This window comes from Dendrobium catenatum, unplaced genomic scaffold, assembly GCF_001605985.2.
Source record: "Dendrobium catenatum unplaced genomic scaffold, ASM160598v2 fragScaff_scaffold_226, whole genome shotgun sequence".
In the NCBI taxonomy this organism is placed as follows: Eukaryota; Viridiplantae; Streptophyta; class Magnoliopsida; order Asparagales; family Orchidaceae; genus Dendrobium; species Dendrobium catenatum.
The window spans coordinates 497,775-518,799 of NW_021318688.1; the positions used below are offsets into that span (position 1 = coordinate 497,775).

A 21,025-nucleotide genomic window follows, 5' to 3' on the forward strand; every position below is an offset into this window, starting at 1 on the left:
CTGTGGGTAAGCTCTTAATTTTTTCTCTCTTCTTCTTCTTCCCCTAATCTCCCCACCCGAGCTCCCCTCCTTCCTCCATACCCGACGGCCACCATCACATCCCTTCCTTGTATTAGCCCCACCTCCCAACCTCATCACCACCGCCGGCCTAAAGCTTACTCCCCTCTACCCGAGCCAAATTCCCCCTCCCCTTCCCCTCATGCTGTCGGCCACCTCTACAATCCCCACCATTATGATGATCTTCCTCATCATAATTGCCTTCCTAAGTTAAGCCAATCCAAGAGAGAAAGAATTCAAATTATTTGAAATTCAAATTTTGAATTTTAAATACTTTCCTTTTTTTGAAATCCTAAATTAGGAAAGTGAGTTAATCTAGATCTAATTTGAATTTCAAATTAGAGTGGATATCATAATTCCTTTCCCAAATCACATTGCTTGTTTTGGAAGCTAATAATTCCCCCCACATAACTCCCTTCCCCTCTAACTGGCCGCCGGCCCCTATTGAGTCCCACCCTCCGGCCAACCCAAGGCCTAGCCTTGGAGTTTGATTTTCAAATTCAATTAAGCCTTCATTACCCTCCTAATTTGCTTATTTGTCATTTAGGAAGTTTCATATTTGAAATTCAATTTGAAATTTGAATTTTAAATCCCTCTTTAAATGACAAACCCCAATTAGGAAACTACTCAATGCAAGTCAAAACTGAATTTAAATTCAGAATTTGATTTAATTAAGTTTGCAATCAATTGGGCCCCACATACATTGAACCTAAACATATTCCCTCAACCCCTATGGACGGCCCCCTCTTCTCTCCCCTTCTCTCTCCACTTTGCCACCTAAGCAACAATTAAACCCCTCATAAATCTCCTGATGACCGCCGGCCCCCATTACTCCCTTAATTGTGTTAATTTGAATTTCAAATTGGTCATTCCCCTTAATGAAAATCTAAAATTAAACTTCAGATTTTCCCTCTCATCTCCTTTCCCCCCAAGCTACTTGTTTCAACCCAAAGACCCCCAACCCTAACCGCCCCCTCACCCTCCCAAGTCTTCTCCCTTCATCCCCTCACCTTGTCCTCACCAATCTCAAGAGAGATCCTCTCAACCGTCACCACCACCATGCATGGTCAATCCGGAAGTCAACCATGGTTTCTTATTTGATGATCAAGGACGAACCAACATCCTTGAATCTCCTTTCTTCACCGTGAACCTAGACGTGGACTCTTCTGTGGAGGATTACTTGAAGCGCGTCCTTTTACGTTAGTACCTTCCATCGAGAAGCATATTCCTCCCGAACGTTAGATACTCACTAGTCATCCCGTGGACTCCCCGCCACCAGCTACTTCTCCAATGAACTATACCTTGGGCACCATTTATCTCCTAGTGGCATTGCTCGGTTTGTTCTCAATCTTCCTCCGTTAAAGCCCCCCACCGTCAAGAGCGTGAGTGAGGGACCCAAGGTGAAAAGTTCTTTTTGTTAACCGTGGATTATTGTTTCTTCGCCATAACATTACACTCTTTATTTTATGTTGTTAACTTAATAGCATCCCGTTAATCTAGTTGTAACTACATGCCTTGCATAGTCTCTAATTGATAATTCCGAAAGCCTAACTTGGGTAAGCATTAATTCTATAACTAGCAAAGTTTTAATAATCTTATATTAAAATCCTCAAGCAGATCTTGCTCCTTTGCATTGTTTCACATCATATTTGATATCAGAGCATGGTAGGCATGCATCTCATGCACTAGAAAACATCCTAGGGTCTAGCCAAGCATTAGTCCAAAAAAATTGCATGCATATCATCGCCTATATAATTTTATTTCACTATTTACGTTGATGTCCATGCATTTCCTGCATGCATTTAGTGGAGTTTAAGTCAGTTTATCTAGTGTCTTAGTGCTGCCATCACACCCATAACTCTTCTAACTGCTTAGGAAATCTACGCCGTTAGTGTAAGCTGCTGTCCTTACTGTTCCAACAACATTTAGCTGCCATTTAAGTGAACCTAACTTAGTGTTTAGGTGCTAACTTCACTGTAGACATTTCCCTAATCACTTGGACCAATTATCTAGAGTTGTAGGTTGCTATCCGCAGCACTTCTGCACTCGTTTAGTGGACTTTTAGGCTAGGAACCTTAGCGTTTAGGTGCTGCCCTTGACCTGGTACCCTTCCTAGTCACCTAGACTATTTTATCCACTAATGTGGTTTGCTGTCCACGTCTTTAGTGCACCTTCTAGTGACAATTTGGAGAGTCTAGCTTCTCTTAGGTGTTGTCCCCTATCTAGATTCATCCCTAAGTGTTTCCAAGCATTTTCCCAATGGACCCGATAAGACTTCAAAAGAAGTTAGATGACATCTTTAACCTAGTAGGCTCTATGACTAGAATTATGATGGAGAAACCTGTTGACTCTCCCCACTCTAAGTACGTGGCCCATTCGATCAATCATGTTAGTAGGAAGATGCCCAACTCGGCTTATCAACCTAGACCTGAGTCTAAGCCTCAACGACCTCACTTAGAGTCACCTTACCGTATACCCACCTTTGATGGTTCCTCAGACCCTCGCTACTTTAGGGAATGGGTTAGACAATTAGAGGACTATTTTTAATCACGTCATATCCCTGAGTCTCACCAGGTTAACATTGCTAAGTCTCACCTAAAAGGTTGGGCTCTTCAATTTTGAATGAGGTTAGAATATCATAAAGAGTCTCGCGGTGAGTACCCTACTTCTAATTGAAAAGACATGAGGCGAGAACTTAATTTAAAATACCGACCCTCTATCAGTGACCAATCATCTGGTTTTAAGTTTAAGTCACTCCCTGTTCATCAAACCTTCGGGTGTTGCACTTTCAAGACCCCTACCCCTAGTGATCGTCATTTAAAGCACCACCCTACCTCTTTTGTTGAGACGAACCATGGACATTACTGTTGTCGAGACCACCCATCCTTTAGTAACATCGGGGTTGCTGCCCCACCCTGTAGGCTTTCTCCTAGCCTCGATGGCCGACCCTTTATTGAATCTTCTGTTGGATCGGTCCCATATGACTCCCCACTTGGGCCGACTCCTAGCCATCCCAGTCAACCTTTAGCCTCCCCAGTCCTTGACCCTGCCGGCGTCATTTTAACCAAAAAATGCATTACAAAGAAAAAGTCCCACGAACCTGAAAATGAGCACATCAATTTCGTGGATACTAAGGATATTATTGAGAATGAGGATTTCTTTGAGAATGAAACTGAACTGATTGATTTAGACTCCCTGTATAACTTAAACCCTGAGTTAGGAGATTTAGAACCTGTAGACATTGATACCTTAGCCCTTCCTGATCTTAGTCTCCTCAAGGATACCCCTTTGGATAAGGTCTGCCTGGATGATATTAAGTTGATCTCGAAAGAAACTGATCTGACCTTGAATACATTCAAATTAAATTCAGAAGATTCTGATTTAAACATATCTCCTACTGATATGACTCCGAATAAGTCTGATTTAATTTTGAATAATTCTGATGGCGACGAGGATAATCTTGAGTTAAAAATGGTTCAGCTGAATTTACTACCTGATTTAACTCCCGATTTAATTGACCCTGAATCCATTTATCCTAGGGTTATGACCAAACCTGATTCTATTGAGAATAGAACTATGAGTTCGAAAGATAGTGATTTGAGTCTGAAAGTTTTTTAGCCTAATTTGAATAATGAGTCTCCTCTTGTTTTATTAGAGTCTATTTTAGGAGTTTCTCATCTAGATTTACATTTTAGCGAGTGTGTCTTTCTTGATTAGACTTACCACTCCATTCCTCATACTGACATTAATGTTAGAGAGAGTTTTAGCCCATACTCTTGTGACATCTCTAACTATTGTCTCCACATCTATTTTAGACACTCTAACCCATCTTTTGAGTCTCATACTTGCTGGTGACTCTTTGGGCTATCCCATTATGGATGTGAGTCAGGACCCATCACCTTATCTTGTTCCTGATTCATTCGTTTTGCCCGCTATATTCTTGTCCTTCCCTGTTAAGGACCATCTCTCTCCTAGTTGGATGAATTTGCGAGATTACACTGTTGCCCCTAGGAGACTACCTACGACCCTGACAGAAATTTCCTATAGAAATGCCCTGGTAGCTAATGATGTCTTCATTGCTCCCCCGACACCAGTTCCCTTAGACCTGAACACTATAGATCCCCTCATTTCATGACTCTTCCACCTTTATTCCATCTATGTGTGTTTGTGTGCCTGTTTTCTGCTGAAATTGTCTCTGTTTAAAACTTTTGTGTGAGCTCACGATTCATGTCATTCATCATACACATCAGGTCTCTTACATCCACATTTGCATCATATTCAAGAACAGCATAAGGATATTACTAAAAAGATTAACCAAAGCAATGCCAGTTATAAACTTACTGTTGATCTCAAGAGACGATTCAAAGAATTTGATATTGGAGATTTTGTAATGGTTCGGATTCGTCTAGAGCAGTTCTCACAAGGGACCGTTAAAAAAGTTACATGTTAGAAGTGCTGGACCTTTCAAATAACAACAAAAATAAATAAATAGTTATGCTTATGAGTTAGACCTTCCTGAAGATTTTAACATTAATCTTATGTTTAACATCAAAGATCTTGTAGCCTTCGAGGGTCCAGAGTGTAACCCTCCTAATCCACTAAATAATGAGCATAGTGTGAACCCACCTGGTGAGAACCCTAACCTACCTCCACTACCAAAATTACCTACTTTACCCAATACAGAGAAGATTGAGGCAATGCTTAATGATGAATTTATTTCCACTAGAGATGGTGGTCAACAAAGGTATCTCGTTCAATGGGTATAAAAACTGGAGACGGAGAACACATGGGTTGATCATGATGAGCTGCAGCGAGTGGACCCCGACTTACTAGAGTGGTACGAGAGCTCTAGACATGATTACTCGACGGAGTCGAGTTTTCTCCCACCCGGGGAGAATGATGAGGACATCTTCATAGATTTCGACAAGTGTACCATCGAAGACACCAGAGATCGACGGCTATGATCAAGAGCTTATATTTTTTGAGTCATTCATGTAGTAGTTTATTTTATTTTCAATTTTTACAATTTTACCCTTATGGTTGGTCATTTGATGTTGTAGCCCCGATGGCAATTTAGTTTTTGTTTTCTTTTCTTTTGGTGAGACCTATATATAGGTCATTTCTATTGTATTTGGGATGATGAATATTGATATGAAATTTCAGCTATGATTTTGGATCTCTTTGTGAGTTCTAGAGTGAGTGGTGAAGCCAAGGAGTGGCTCAATCGAAGTACCCAACAACCCCTGCGGAAGAGCTCTTGGTTTTTCCTCTGCTTCTTCTTCTTCTTCCCCTAATCTCCCCACTCGAGCTCCCCCCTCCTTCCTCCATACCCGACGGCCACCATCACCTCCCTTCCTTGTGTTAGCCCCACCTCCCAACCTCATCACCACCGCCAGCCTAAAGCTTACTCCCCTCCACCCGAGCCAAAATCCCCCTCCCCTTCCCCTCATGCTGCCGACCACCTCTACAATCCCCACCATTATGATGATCTTCCTCATCATAATTGCCTTCCTAAGTTAAGCCAAGCCAAGAGGGAAAGAATTCAAATTATTTGAAATTCAAATTTAGAATTTCAAATACTTTCCTTTTTTTGAAATCCTAAATTAGGAAAGTGAGTTAATCTAGATCTAATTTGAATTTCAAATTAGAGTGGATATCATAATTCCTTTCCCAAATCACATATCTTGTTTTGGAAGCTCATAATTCCCCCCACATAACTCCCTTCCCCTCTAACTAGCCGTCGACCCCCATTGAGTCCCACCCGCCGGCCAACCCAAGGCCAAGCCTTGGAGTTTGATTTTCAAATTCAATTAAGCCTTCATTACCCTCCTAATTTGCTTATTTGTCATTTAAGAAGTTTCATATTTGAAATTTGAATTTTAAATCCCTCCTTAAATGACAAAACCAAATTAGGAAACTACTCAATGCAAATAAAAACTGAATTTAAATTCATAATTTGATTTAATTAAGTTTGCAATAAATTTGGCCCCACATACATTGAACCTAAACATATTCTCTCAACCATATGGTCTGCCCCCTCTTCTCTCCCCCTTCTCTCTCCACTTTGCCACCTAAGCAACAATTAAACCCCTCATAAATCCCCTAATGACCGCCGGCCCCCATTACTCCCTTAATTGTGTTAATTTGAATTTCAAATTGGCCATTCCCCTTAATGAAAATCTGAAATTAAACTTTAGATTTTCCCTCTCATTTCCTTTCCCCCCAAGCTACTTGTTTCAACCCAAAGACCCCCAACCCTAGCTGCCCCCTCACCCTCCCAAGTCTTCTCCCTTCATCCCCTCACCTTCTCCTCACCAATCTCAAGAGAGATCCTCCCAACTGTCACCACCACCATGCATGGTCGATCCGGAAGTCGACTATGGTTTCTTATTTGATGATCAAGGACGAACCAACATCCTTGAATCTCCTTTCTTCACCGTGAACCTAGACGTGGACTCTTCTGTGGAGGATTACTTGAAGCGCGTCCTTTTACGTTAGTACCTTCCATCGAGGAGCATATTCCTCCCGGACGTTAGATACTCACTAGTCATCCCGTGGACTCCCCGCCGCCGGCTACTTCTCGAATGGACTATACCTTAGACATCATTTGTCTCCTAGTGGCATTGCTCGGTTTGCTCTCAATCTTCCTCCGTTAAAGCCCCCCATCATCAAGAGCGTGAGTGAGGGACCCAAGGTGAAAAGTTCTTTTTGTTAACTATGGATCTCTGTTTAAAATTGCACAATAAGAGGCGCGCCTCTGTGCAATTTGCCCCAAATACGCCTTGAGGCTTACGCAATTTTCCCCTTGGCAGAGGCGTACGCCTCACATGATCTGAGGCGTGCCTCTAAGGCGCAATTGCGCATTTAGAGGTGAGGCGTACACCTCATCAAATCCGGTCCCACCTACTTAAAATTAAGATTTTTTTTCCTTCCTCCCATTTTGTTTCAGCTAAACCCGAAAAAAATCTCCCGCAAGCTCTCTGTTCGCGAACGGCACCGTCTCCCGCACTTTCGGCCTCCCTTCCCGCAGCCTTTCTCGCCGGCGCCGCCTCTATCCGGCGATGTTGAAGTGTCCGGCCGCCCTCTAGTAGAAGTCCACAATCGGTTTTAGGTTTTTTTTTTTTAGTTTAGGGTTAGAATTTTCAAGCGAAAGAAAATCTAGGGTATTTTATTTTTAAATTTTTTTGTTTGTTTTTGGATTTTTGCATTAGGAAACATGGTTAGAGGTAAGGAAAAGGAAAATACGTCATTGCGGCATGACCCTTCTTGGAAATATAGTGTGCAAGTTGATAGGAGGCGGCAAGAAGACATATGTGTATTTAAAATGCAATTTTTGTGAGAAAATAGTGAAGGGTGGAGTAACCCGCATGAAGGAACACTTATTATACTCTCATAAGAATGTAGCACCGTATGCAAAAGTGTCTGACAAGGTGAAGGATGAAATTATTGCTTACATGAAGAAAAGTACCTAGGCAAAACACTTACAACATGAGCAATTTGATGAAAGGGTCGAACATGGTGCTTCGGGAGCGAGAGTGGAAAGGGCTCTTCCTCCACTATACATAATAGAGGTGCACGGGGTCCTATGGATCAATATATGACTAATCCAGGAGAGGACAAGCTGAGATGATGCCTACGGCTGGTACCAGAGAGGGTCGACGCCAAGTATGCATGGATATTGCCATTTTTTTTAGAATGCCATACCATTTAATGTTGCGACATCGCCTGTCTACTTCAATATGCTGCGGTCTGTAGGGTTGTATGGGAGAAGGGTTGAAGGTACCATCCATGTACGAGTTGCGAATATGGATTTTGAAGGAGGAGCTGCAGAACACAGAGTTGAGCATTGAAGAGATTAAACGGACATGAATTGAGACTGGTGTTACCATTATGTCAGATGGATGGTCTGACATGAAGAGCATGAGCTTAATTAACATCCTTGTAAACAATCCCTACGGTACAGTATTTTTACGATCAGTTGAAGCTTCAGATGAGGTTAAAAATGTTGCGTTCATTTTCAATTTACTAGATGGGGTTATTGAGGAGATTGGGGAGCAATTGGTTGTTCAAGTGGTGACTGACAATGCCAGTGCATACAAAGTAACTGATCAGATGTTGATGGAGAAGAGGACACGCCTATATTGGACCCCTGCGCAGCACATTGTAATGATCTCATTTTAGAGGAACTTGGTGACTTGCCTCATCACAAGAGCGCTCTTTCTAGGGCGAAGAAGATCACAAAGTTTATCTACAATCACTCATGGGTCTTAGCCTTGATGAGAAAGTTTTCAAAGAAGGAAATCATTCGCCCTGCAACCACTAGGTATGTTCTTACATTTGTGCACTGCAAGTCATTATCAATTCCTAATGTATGTTCTTACATTTATGCACTGCAAATCTACAGGTTTGCCACATCTTATTTGACACTGCAAAGCTTATTGGATGTGAGACAATCTCTGGAAGCAATGTTTACATCAACATAATGGCTTAACTCTGCGTGGGGAAAGAAAAGTGAGGGGAAGGAAATAAGAAAAATAATTCTAAATGATAAATTTTGGGCTATGTGACCTATGCCATATTGAGCACGAGACCCTTAGTGCAAGTTCTACGTTCAGTGGATGCCGAGAAGAAACCAGCCATGGGTTTTATTTATAATGCTATGGATGAGGCCAAGGAGTTTATTGCACACAACTCGGGAGGAGAAGAGGCAAGTTATAGAGAGATTTGGGATATCATTGATGCTCGGTGGGAGGTATAGTTACACCGTCATCTATATGCAGTGGCATATTATCTCAATCCTCAATTTCAATATTCAGAGAGGAAATCTTCAAACCCAGGATGAAGCTTGGTCTGTATCATTGCATGAAACGACTAATACCGGAGCAGACAGATAGAGAGCTTGCAGATTTACAACTTGTTCTATTTCGGAATAAAGATGATTTTTTTGGTCTGCGTGCAGCAAAATTAACAATTGCCAAATGATCTCCAGGTATAATTATTTTGGTAAATGCAAGACATTTTATTAAATTCTGATTATCATTTTTCTTCTTGAAAACAATTGAATGGTGGATCCAATTTGGTGATTCCACCCCTGAGTTACAGAGTTTTGTTGTAAGAGTTTTGGGCCTCACTTGTTCTTCTTCTGTGTATGAGCGAAACTGGAATACATATAATCAAGTGCAAACAAAGAGAAGAAATCGGCTATCAACACTCATAATGAACTCTCTTGTATATATAATGCACAACAAGAGGTTAAGAGATAGGAGGTTGAGGAATAAGGGGTTGAAGGATGATGAGAACCGGTTGGTGTGTGATGATGTGTCATCTGATAATGAGTAGTTCATAGATGATGAAACAGATTTGCCATTATCAGACTTACAGCTAGAGGACCTAAGTGTGAAAGTCTTGAGGGGCGAAGCAGATCAAGTGGGCACATCAACTAGTATCACACCACACACATCCACTAGCTCTGCAGCACAACAATTAAGTAAAGGCATTCCACAACTTCTTATATGCTATTGCATTATATTTATATCAAGTGAGCAATTAACATGATAATGAATTAATGAACATTCTCATTGAACAGGGAAGAGAAAAATGAGTCATATTGAAGATGATGAAGATATAACATTCATAGATACAATTGGAGAAGAAGAATCCCTTGAAGACCCATTTAGTGATGGGATATGATTGAATTTCATATGTTCCTTCTTAATTGTATTTTGGGAGTTCTGATAGACTATAATTTTGTGGTTTTGTACTTTGGAACATGCTTTTATTGCATCTCTTTTCTTAATTTCCACTAATTACACTTGTCATTTAGATGTTTTTATTGTATGATAGAATATTGTTATTATTTACCTGCTAAAATCCTTAAATTCTCATTTATGCAATTCTGCATCCGTAACGCTTACACCTCAGACCGCCTTGAGGCTTACGCCTCGCCTCACGGACGAAAACCGTCTCGAGGCTTATTTACGCAATTTTAAACGTAGCCGTGGATTATTGTTTCTTCGCCATAACATTACACTCTTTATTTTATGTTGTTAATTTAATAGCATCCCGTTAATCTAGTTGTAACTACATGCCTTGCATAGTCTCTAATTGATAGTTCCGAAAGCCTAATTTGGGTAAGCATCAATTCTATAACTAGCAAAGTTTTAATAATCTTATATTAAAATCTTCAAGCAGTTCTTGTTCCTTTGCATTGTTTCACATCAGAATGGATGCGATCCTTTCCAACCTTATCTAATAATTTCAGAAAAAAAACTGCCTCCAATAATCCTATGTTGAGAATGTCAACCCATTGTTTACCTATGGTAACGAATAGAGTATAGATTAAACCACTATCAAGCTCTTCCTTTATAAACTGTCTATCAATTCTAATATGCTTTATACTGTCAGGTTATGCATGATTACATGCAATTTTGATGGCTAGCCTATTATCACAATAGAGCCCCATAGGAAATTTCCATTCAACTTTTAAATATTCCAAAATAACTTTTAGCCATAGTAATTGATATATTCTTAGCTCCATGGATCTACATTCGATTTCTACACTGGATTTTGCTATCATATTTTATTTTTTATTACACCAAAACAAGGTTGTCACCTAAGAATATGCAATTTCTTGAAGTTAGCCTCCTATCAATTGCCGAACTTGTATAATCTACATTTGTGTATGCTTCAAAAGTCAATCCTCCCTTCTTGAATAGAATTTTTTTGCTCGGAGCTCTGTTCAAATATTGTAGAATTCTAAATAATACCCTTAGGTCAGATTCGTTGAGAATTTGACTTTTAACATGACACAATAGAGAAAAATGATTCATGTAGCTAACCCCAAGTAATGGGATAAAGACTTGATGTTGTTGTTGTATGTAATATCTTTGAAGAAGTTTATAAATACCTCAAATCTATGTACAAAAAGTATGCAATAAAAGTGATTTTACATATTTCTACTTTTGTACACATATACATTTATATTTATGCAATTAAATAATAAAAACATTATGTAAGAATTGATTGTGCTTGTATATTTTCATCTATAACATGTTCCATTATCTCACGAGCAGGTCATTTTTTGAATTATTCTCAAGTGGTGACCCATGCAATATGTTGTAACTTTAAGATATTTTTTACATTGCAAATAAATTGACGCGTCTATTTCATAAAATGAACAATATTATAACTGCTTTATGATTTGTATGGTGCATTTCAAACCAATATTGCACGACACAGCATCAGTCAATCGTCTTTGATGATACATTTGATTGTGCTACGTCAGGCATATATCAAGGTCAACATCCAACTCAATTCATACTCAAGATTCAATCGAAAGTTTAACTTATTTAGTGGATATAGGTTTTCAATTTGTGCTTTCTCAAAGAGGTAACATCAACAACAACATCAAGCCTTTATTTCACAACGTGGGATGGGCTACATGAATCCTTTTTTCTCCATTTTGTCCTATTAAAAGCCAAATTCTTATTTAAATCTAATAAGAAAATATAATTTCTAATACTTTATAACCAAGTCTTTTTAGGTCTATATCTACCTTTCTTATTATAGGCCAAATCTAATACATCTACTATCCTAATCGGGTCATCAAAAGGCCAACGTTAGAGGTGTAAATGAATTGAGCCGAGCTCAAGTCACCCTTGGCTTGAGCTTTGATTTGATTAATTAATAGAGTTCGAGCTCGACATTGAGCTTTATTTGACGAGTTTGAGAAACTCAAGAGCCTACTCATTTATTATGAAAGAAAGAGAATCATCATGATTTAAGCAATTATTAAAATTAAAAGATAAAAAAGAATTAGAAATTATAAGAAAAATAATAAATAATCACTTAATATAAGAAAGTGAGAGATCATTTTTAAATATTTTTACCAACTTCGTACTTAAAACTCTAAATCCTAATATATTTTAAGTATATTTTATATTAATACTTTTTAAAATGAGCTAGCTCACGAGCTAATGAGTTGAGTCAGGTCTGGCTCAAGCTTAACTTGTTAGCTCATCAAGCTCGTCTCACGAGCCATTTATCGAGCCGAGCCCGAATCAGCTTGACTCACTTACACCCCTAGTTGATGTTTATGTAATCAAACCATATAAGGTGATTCTATAATTTTACCTGCCATTGGAGCTAGTACAACCTTTTCACGAGCATATGCGTTTCACATTATCATTAAAAGTAAAACAACTCATCCACCTGAAATCATCTCTGCGACACTTAATTTTATGCTTCTCTTTTAATGGCTAACATTTTTTCAAAGGGGCACAATTCAAAAAAGTTTTTTCTTCAATCATCAGGATTTACTAGATTCCATGCAACACGTGATATCTAAATGTGGGGACTCCTTTCTCCTTGTAAATGGATAGTAATTGCTTAGTGCTTTAATTATTTTGATCCAATGCATTTTATTTCTTTTTTATGTTGCCAGTTTCTTTGAAACTACATTTGCTCATTATTTTGGTTATAAAACTTCTAATTCAAAAAAAAGAAGTTATAATTATGCAATATAGTAAAAACAAAATACAAAAAAAAATGTTTAATATCTTATTATGCATCTCTCTCATAGTCATAACTAGTTTAATTAGAACAAAATGAAGAAAAAAAAGCTTTCAATAGTAAAAAAATCAAGTAAAAGTCATATATGAGATGAATACTAAAAAAAGAAATAAATCATTATTATCTTGATATATGTTAAGAAAGTTTTTTAACTATCATCATTGTCCATAAATTGATGATGATTGAGTAGTACAAATAGCCAAACACCATCAAAATAAACTTTAACCAAAAGAGAAGCAAAAAAAAATGATTAGCCTGAAGTTCAGGATAGCCAACTAGAAGTTTTTTGGTGTTTAAACGCATCATATCTATCTAAACATCCTTCGAGTTCTATGTGAGCAGGTCGCATCTGCGCGGGTAACATGAATAAAAGGTAATTGTCCAAACATTTGGCCAGGCTGACTGTTTAGCTTGATGAACAAAATGGTGAGGAGGATGGAGAATTGAAATTGATTAGAAAACTAAAAGAGGCATCGTATCAATGGAAATAGCATAAACAATGATCAAATTAAGCAAAAGTGTAGCGATAGAAAAGAATACCAAGTAATATGAGATTAGTAGCACTAATTTAGGACATTAGGATTCAAACAATACCGATCAAAGAAATATCGAGATTTGATGCTTGCCCTATTGTAGTGCACACATGATAGCCTGCACATGTCACAAGCACACATTAGTACATCGATTTGACCAAACAAATATCTTTTTCATTTGTTTTGACAAGAAATCAATGATAATTTTTTTCTAAAAGACAATAAATTTGAAGATCTTAAAAGCAAGACAAATTTAGGAGCACAATGTAGTTATAATACTTAATTAGCATCAGAAAACCAAACCTTTAAGATTTTACCACTAACATAAAAACATCGTAAAGATAAACCAAACCAGTAATAAAGAAATAAATAGGCTTGATATAAAATTAGTGTGCTGGTTTACATCACTATGTCCCAAAAACACTTAAAATTGCATAAGTTTCTATCTAGAATTTGTGCGTGAATGGAGTAAATTCTACATTTTAGTGTACAAATACTGTTTAGATATCCTTCAAAGAAGTCTTAAGCTTGGAAGACATAGCATTTGTATATCATGGAAATCAATTGAGGTAATACTAATCAGAGGATTCACATATAGTACTCGACTATGAAGATAAAAGTCATAGTAAACGTGCAAAGTTGATGGAAAGGTAAAATACACCGGAAACACAAAAAGTGAACATTGAGATAAGCATTTTGAGATTGTATTGTAATTGGTTTTCTAGTTTATTTTGTTAAAAATATCCCTCTGATGAAAGTACCTATGAAAAGGGATGTACTCACTAGTTTTTTTATTACCTGGGCCTGATTTACTTCTGCAAGTGGTTCAATTCAATTGGCATCAACAACAATTCAATCTTCTCTTCCTTCATATGGCTTTAGCACACTCTAGTTTACTGTTTCCTTCCCTTCCTTGCTGCTGCAATGAAGCTATGTTCAACCTGAGGACTATGCTGCAATTTCTTTTGTGACTTACCTCTTTTGCAGCTTTCCTATTTAGCAGCTTCCTTCCTCTTTTGCAGCATATTTCCTTCTATGCTCAGTTGATTGATTTCCTTCCTTTGCTATTGCAGCAAGAAGACCGAGACTTCCTAGAATTGCTGGAATGGGAATGTTGAAGTTAAAATTTTAATGTTTTGTTGAAATTAAGGTTGAATACTTACTGCACTTGCTAGAATTCAATGTGTACAAGGCTAGATCTTCATGGATTTTGAGAGGCTATTAATTCTGGGGATTTTTAGGCTATAAATAGAAGCCCTAAGGAATGTAATTTTCAATGAATTCTGAATAAAAAAGTCATGTTTCTTCAGAGTATAGGAGTGTTGATGGATGCAAGTTACTCTCGAGCGCTGGCATAACTTGATGGCAACTTGACGGCAACTTGACGGATGATTCTTCTTGTACAAATGTGAGCTCTAAGTTTTCCTATTGGTGACTTCTATCCTTTATTGGTTCTACTCAATTGTTTAGTAATTATTATAAGTGTATGATTAAGATTTTATCAAAATCAATATATAAATATTTACTTTATGTAAATTTCATTCATTGCAAAATTTTATATTGGTTCTTATTTTTGCTGTGAAATTTCAAATTTTGATGACTTTTACATCATCATGTGGAATGAATGAAATACATTTTCTAGTTTTACATAAGAAGAGATTAATCTTTACTTAAATTAGTTAATACTTGGGAATATGTGAATTGTGCTATCTTACATGTTTTTGTGCATTCCATCTTATGTTGACATCATTGAACCTAGACCCTAAGACAACCTATGTCAAATTGATATCAAAGCTAAGGACATATCACAATGACTAGAGTGCAGGTCAACATTAAGTTTTGCTGACAAATCACTAAAGGGAAGATATTTTAATTACTCAACAAAACTACTGAGAGGATTGCTAGCAAACCAAAATCAAATGAAGATAGAAATAAATGAGGTTAAAGACAAACTTAACACATCAGAAACAATATAATTTCACCAAAAAGAATTGGATAATGAATCTAGCCTTAATGAAGAATCTATTCAGAATCCTGTTAGGAGATGAGAAACTCACCATTATATAAATATAGAGGACAAATGTAAGTGGATGTATACTAATGAAAATTATTTAAAATATAGGTAATACTTCATGACATTAATGAAAACATAAATATGGAAGTTAAAATCGATACATCAAGATTTGATAGGAGAATAAATTCTAAAGCTTTTTCTAAGTAATGTCTATAGATAACTTCTTTAATTGGTAAATGATGCTGGTGAGCAAAAGATTTGTGAAACTAAAATAAATCGAACAAACTAAAATGCAGTAGATAGCTATTGAAAGATATAGGAAACGATCAATACAATAACCTACTATTATTTTGTGTCAAATCAAATTATAGATAAAAGAAAAATAACAATCATAATCTTAGCAGTATTGAAAAAACTGTAACAAAAAATATACAAAAGTTTGAACAATTGTTTTTGTATTCGGAAATAAGCGAGGATAAAAAAATAACATTTTAGATGTTTAGATAGATAAAAAAATAGATTGTTTAGATTGCAAAATTTGTAAAGTTATTCCGAGTGAAAGTTTATGTACCCAACATCGTTTATTAGTTTTTGAATTTAAGATGTAGGGGCAGAAAATAAAAAATAAAGTAAATTATTATTCTAAGATTAGATGGGGCATTTAAAAAATATTTTTGAGAGTAAGATTCTAGATCTTAAGATTTTGTCTGTGCATGAGGAAGCTAATAATATGTGGAGAAAATAACTTGTGATATTAAAAATGTTGCAAAACATGTGCTTGGAGTATCAAAGGGAAAAACTCATAATAGTAAAAATAGTTGATTGTGGAATTAAAATGTACAAGCAAAGATAAAAATAAGAAGATTTGTTATAAAAATCGGTTTAATTATAAAAATTAGAATAATTGGGAAAGATATAACGAGACCCATAAGGAGTCTAAGAAAACAATTTATAATGCAAAGATTTTATCTTTTAATGATTTATATAATATATTATATACTAAGGAGGGTGAAAGATATATGTATAAGTTAGTTAAACAAAGATAGTAGTAAGGATCTAGTTCAAGTGAAGTGTATAAAGGATGAAGATCAAAAAGTATTTTTATTAGAAGAGGATATTCAACAAAGGTGAATGAGATATTTTGGTAAACATTTCAATGAAGATTATGAGAATGCAATTGACTTTAGTGACCTTAGCACCCTAAATGAAAATAATTTTTTTATCAGCAACAATAACATAGCGCCTTTACCCCACTATGTGGGGTCGGCTATATGAATCATTTTTCTCCATTATGCCCTGTTAAAAAGGTTTTAAAGAAAATGAAGTGTGGAAAAGATGTTGGATCTAATGATATTCCAATAGAGGTGTGAAAATTCTTAGGAAATGAAGGAACTTCTTGGCTTACTAAACTTTTTAATATTATTTTGAAGACAAAAGATGCCACATGTGTGGAAAATGAGTGTGTTGATTCCTATTTTTAATAATAAAGTTGATGGATAAGATTGTGCGAATTATAGAGGAATTAAGTTAATGTGTCATACTTTAAAACTATGGGAGAGAGTTATGGAGCATAGACTGCGACATGACACTAATGTTTCTCAAAATCAATTTGGATTCATGCCAGGTAGGTCTACTATGAAAGCTATACATTTATTGAGAGATTTGATGGAGTAGTATAGAGAGAATAAGGAGGATCTACATATGATTTTTATTGATTTAGATAAAGCATATGATAAAGTTCCAAGAAAAGTGCTATGGAGAGTTCTACATAAGAAAGGGTTTAATAATGCTTATATTCAAGTCATTAAAGATATGCATGCAGGAGTTGTTACTTGTGTTCAAACACAAGGTGGTTTGATCAAGTATGCTCCTATTTCAGTTGGATTACATTAAGGATCAACCTTAAGCCCATATCTTTTTGCTTTAGTCATGGATGTTCTCACTAGACATTTACAAGAGGTTATACCCTAGTATATGTTTTTTTTTTATGATATTGTTCTTGTTGATAAGACTAGAGAGGGAGTTGAAGGCAAACTTGAACTACGGAGGTCAACCTTAGAGTCTAAAGGCTTTCGTTTGAGTAGATCTAAAACTAAATATATGGAATGTAATTTAGTAATATTAGATCTAGTGGGTTGATTGTGACTTTGGGTGATCAAGTCATTAATAAGGATACACGTTTTAGATATATTTGGTCTATTGTTTAGAGTGATTGTGAAATAGATCGGGATAGTATTAGTAGAATCCAAGTTGGATGGTTGAATGGAGAAATACATCGGGCTTGTTGTGTGATAGAAAAGTCCCTCTCAAACTTAAGGGAAAATTCTATATGATGGTAGTGAGACATGCAATGCTTTATGGTGCAAAATGTTGACCATTAAAAGAGTGCATGATATTAAGTTAAGTGTTGCAGAGATAAGGATACCCAAGTGGATGAGTGGCTTTACTGTTAGAGGCGGGATACGAAATGAGCATAAACGAGAAAAGGTTGGAGTAGCTTCAGTAGAAGATAAGATTAGAGAGAGTCGCTTTAGATGGTTTGTTCACATAAAACGGTGGCCTTCTGATGACCCAGTAAGGAAAGTATATGAATTAGATTTGACTTATCTTAAGAAATGTAGAGGTAGAACTAAAACACTTGGTTAGAAAATATTAGAAATGACAATTCTTTATTAGATTTAGATGAAAATTTGACTCTTAACAGGACAATGGAGAAAAAGGATTCATGTAGTCGACCCCACATAAAGGCATGTTGTTCTTGTTGTTGTTGTTGTATATGTTTGGATATGGCTTAAGAGCTAACTTTAAAGGTGACATGATAACAAATAACATTAATTCACTTGAGCATACTTTACAACTTGCCTTGAATTTTGAACAACAAAAATTTACATCCAAAAGAATTTCTTCATACGTAGGAAATACCTTTTTTTGCCAAGTACTAAGACTCAATTTTTTTCTACTAAAGAAAACAACATAAAGAGAGAATCAATAACTAATTCATATGAGTCAGAATTATAAAGGAGATGATATACATAAATTCGATAAAAAAACTAGTACAACAACATCAAGCCTTTATCCCACTATGTGGGGTCGGCTACATGATCGATAAAGAAATTATTGATTCCTAAAAATGTTATTATTGAAATCTATTTAATAATCATGTGACACATAATCTCCACACCTAAAGTTGGACCCACTTGAAAGAGAGCCTTTATCTTAAAATCATACTTTAAGCGTGATGAAAAATTACATAAACTCATTATTGATAGTGAAACTTATGAAAATTGTTCCTAATTCTTCCATTAAATGCATGAATTTGAGAGCTGGACCACACCAACAATCTTAAAAAGTAGCTTATGAAAATAAAACTATAATTTCAATAACTCAAAGGTGTTTTCTTCCCATTTAGATTGCTAGCTATAGTGACAATATATGGCATGATGCTTTCATCATTGGATGATGCAAATGTTATTTTGGGTGGATTATGATTGTATGATATGGATGTTAAACACTTTGGAAAGTCCACTATTTCTTAAATGATAACTTGAGCTAATAAAACTAGAATTTCAATGCGTCAAAAATGTTTGCCACCCATTCAGCTTGTTACCTATAGTGATAGTATATGGTGTGACATTTCAACTATAGATGTTATAGATGCTACACTTGTTAATTTAGGTAGATTATGACTATATGATTTGAATGTAATACAATTTGTAAGTTCAATAATTATACATTTAAGACTAATAAGAAAAGGGTAGTTTTGAAACTTGCAAAATCTCAGGATTTAACCCAATTCGGATTTACTAAATCCGGATTTACAGGATTTACTAAATCCCACTAAAGTTAAATCCCACTGGTTGCCAAACAGCCCCTAAGGGTCTTTCTGCATCAAAAGAATCGAGCAATTCTAATGAACTAAACAAATATTTACACATCTTGAACAAACATTCTTTTGAAAAGGAGTGCAGGGTTGTAGGAGTAATATATGTCTCAATAGCGTTGAACTAATTAAAGATGTGACTAAGAGAATATTTGGGCTTGAGGATGTTAACCAATAATTATCTACATTTAAGAAAATGTATCTTGATGAACTGTTTGATACCTCAACTTAGGAATATACTACACGTTATTACCTTGATTTATGGATCAATAATACCTAATTTACTATATTACAAAATAAATCTTACTATGCATGTTAAACTTAAAAGACAAGTAGATGAACTACTTAGAAAATGATTTAATAGGAAGAGTAAAGAGTCCACATGTTACTCCTCCATTACTTGCACCTAAGGAAAATAACTGGAAAATATGTGTAGATGACAGAATCATTTATAAGATCATCATCAAATATTGATTCAACAATCAACATACTAAGGCCAGATGATATGTTAAATATTATGACTGGAGTTTTTATTTTCTCAAAGATTGAACTGGGGAGTAGTGACCATCATGTGAGAATGAGTGAGGGTGGTGAATGAAAGACTATTTTTAAGATGAAGGATGGTTATGAATGGTTAGTAATGCTTATTGGACTAACAAATATACCATGTACTTTCATGAAAATCATGAACCATGTTCCCCAATCTTTTATAGAAAAAATTTAAGGTTATGCACTTTGATGATATTATAATTTACAACAAAACTAGAAATAAGTACTTAGCATATCTTAAGAAAGGAAGTCTTTGAAAAGTAGCAATTTGAAAGACCATCTAAATCTCAAGAAACTTTATTTTGTCACATCATCTGTCATATTTTTGATATTTGAAATATCAACTAATGCATAGTTCTCCACAAGGTTACAGCGATTAAAGACTAACACCTACTAACACTCACAATATTCAGAGTTCTCATTGTTTGGCTGTTCTCTGCCAATGATTCATTAAGGATTTATCAAACGACATGGAAACAATTACAAATTGCACAAGGAAGAATTCAAATTGACAAAATCTGTTCAGCATGCTATCAATGACATTAACGAGAGACTTATTAATGCACATGTTCTTAAACTACATGATTTTAATAAACACTTTCAGATTTTGCATGATGCAACTAGTATAGGAATTGAAGGAGTTCCAAATAAAGATGGACATTCAATTATTTTTTTAGGGATTGTTTAGTTGGCTGAAAAGGAATGTAGTGTAAAAAGAATATTTTAGAATTATTTAGATAAATGTAAAATGAATGCATGTTTTTTTTTTTTTTTTTAAATAAAATGAATGAAACGTAAAGTCCAAAAAGCGTTGTGGTTGGTGGTGTGGTAGCCGGCAGCAGTGGTGATAGACAGTGGGTCAGCAGTGGCCAACACCGGCCAGCAATTGACGAAGTAGATGGTGGCAATGGCAGTGACGACAGCGGGTAGCTGGTGGTCAGCGACGACAATGGTAGATACTGGCATCGATAGTGGCGGCTGGCAATGTTGGTGGCGAATGCCGGCAATGGCGATCGTTGGTGTCGGTGGCAGCGGTTGCGGTAGTTGGCAATGGCCAGTGGTGGCGATGACTACAGTGGTAGTGCTGGTGGTGGTGGTTGCTAGCAACGGGCAGTGGCAATGGCCATGAATTTATGATATATTTCAAACTCGCATAAATTTGAGGAATTCCAAATACATCAAAAATGAACTAGATAGTGAATCTCAAATCTATCAAAATTTTATACTACATTTATTTTACTTCAAACCAAACATCAATATTATCAAAACCCTTGTATTTGGACTACTTTACACTCATTTTACTTCAAACCAAACTCCTCCATAGCAAAAAGTTAAATAATGGCTGGATCCAATTTTTAAGAATAAAGATGATGTAAAAGAGTGCGAATTACAAAGGAATTAAGTTAATGTATCATACATTAA

General features: G+C 36.1%; 1 protein-coding gene across 2 annotated transcripts in view; it reads right to left on the reverse strand.

Moving 5' to 3' along the window:
- Positions 1 to 21,025, reverse strand: part of LOC110108871 — a 72,035-nt gene that overhangs the window by 41,267 nt on the left and 9,743 nt on the right. For both annotated transcript variants that reach the window (XM_028693070.1, XM_020839707.2), the window contains exon 5: positions 13,222 to 13,278. In XM_028693070.1, the coding sequence (XP_028548903.1) occupies positions 13,222 to 13,278 (57 nt within the window). The remainder of the gene's footprint in view (positions 1 to 13,221; positions 13,279 to 21,025) is intronic.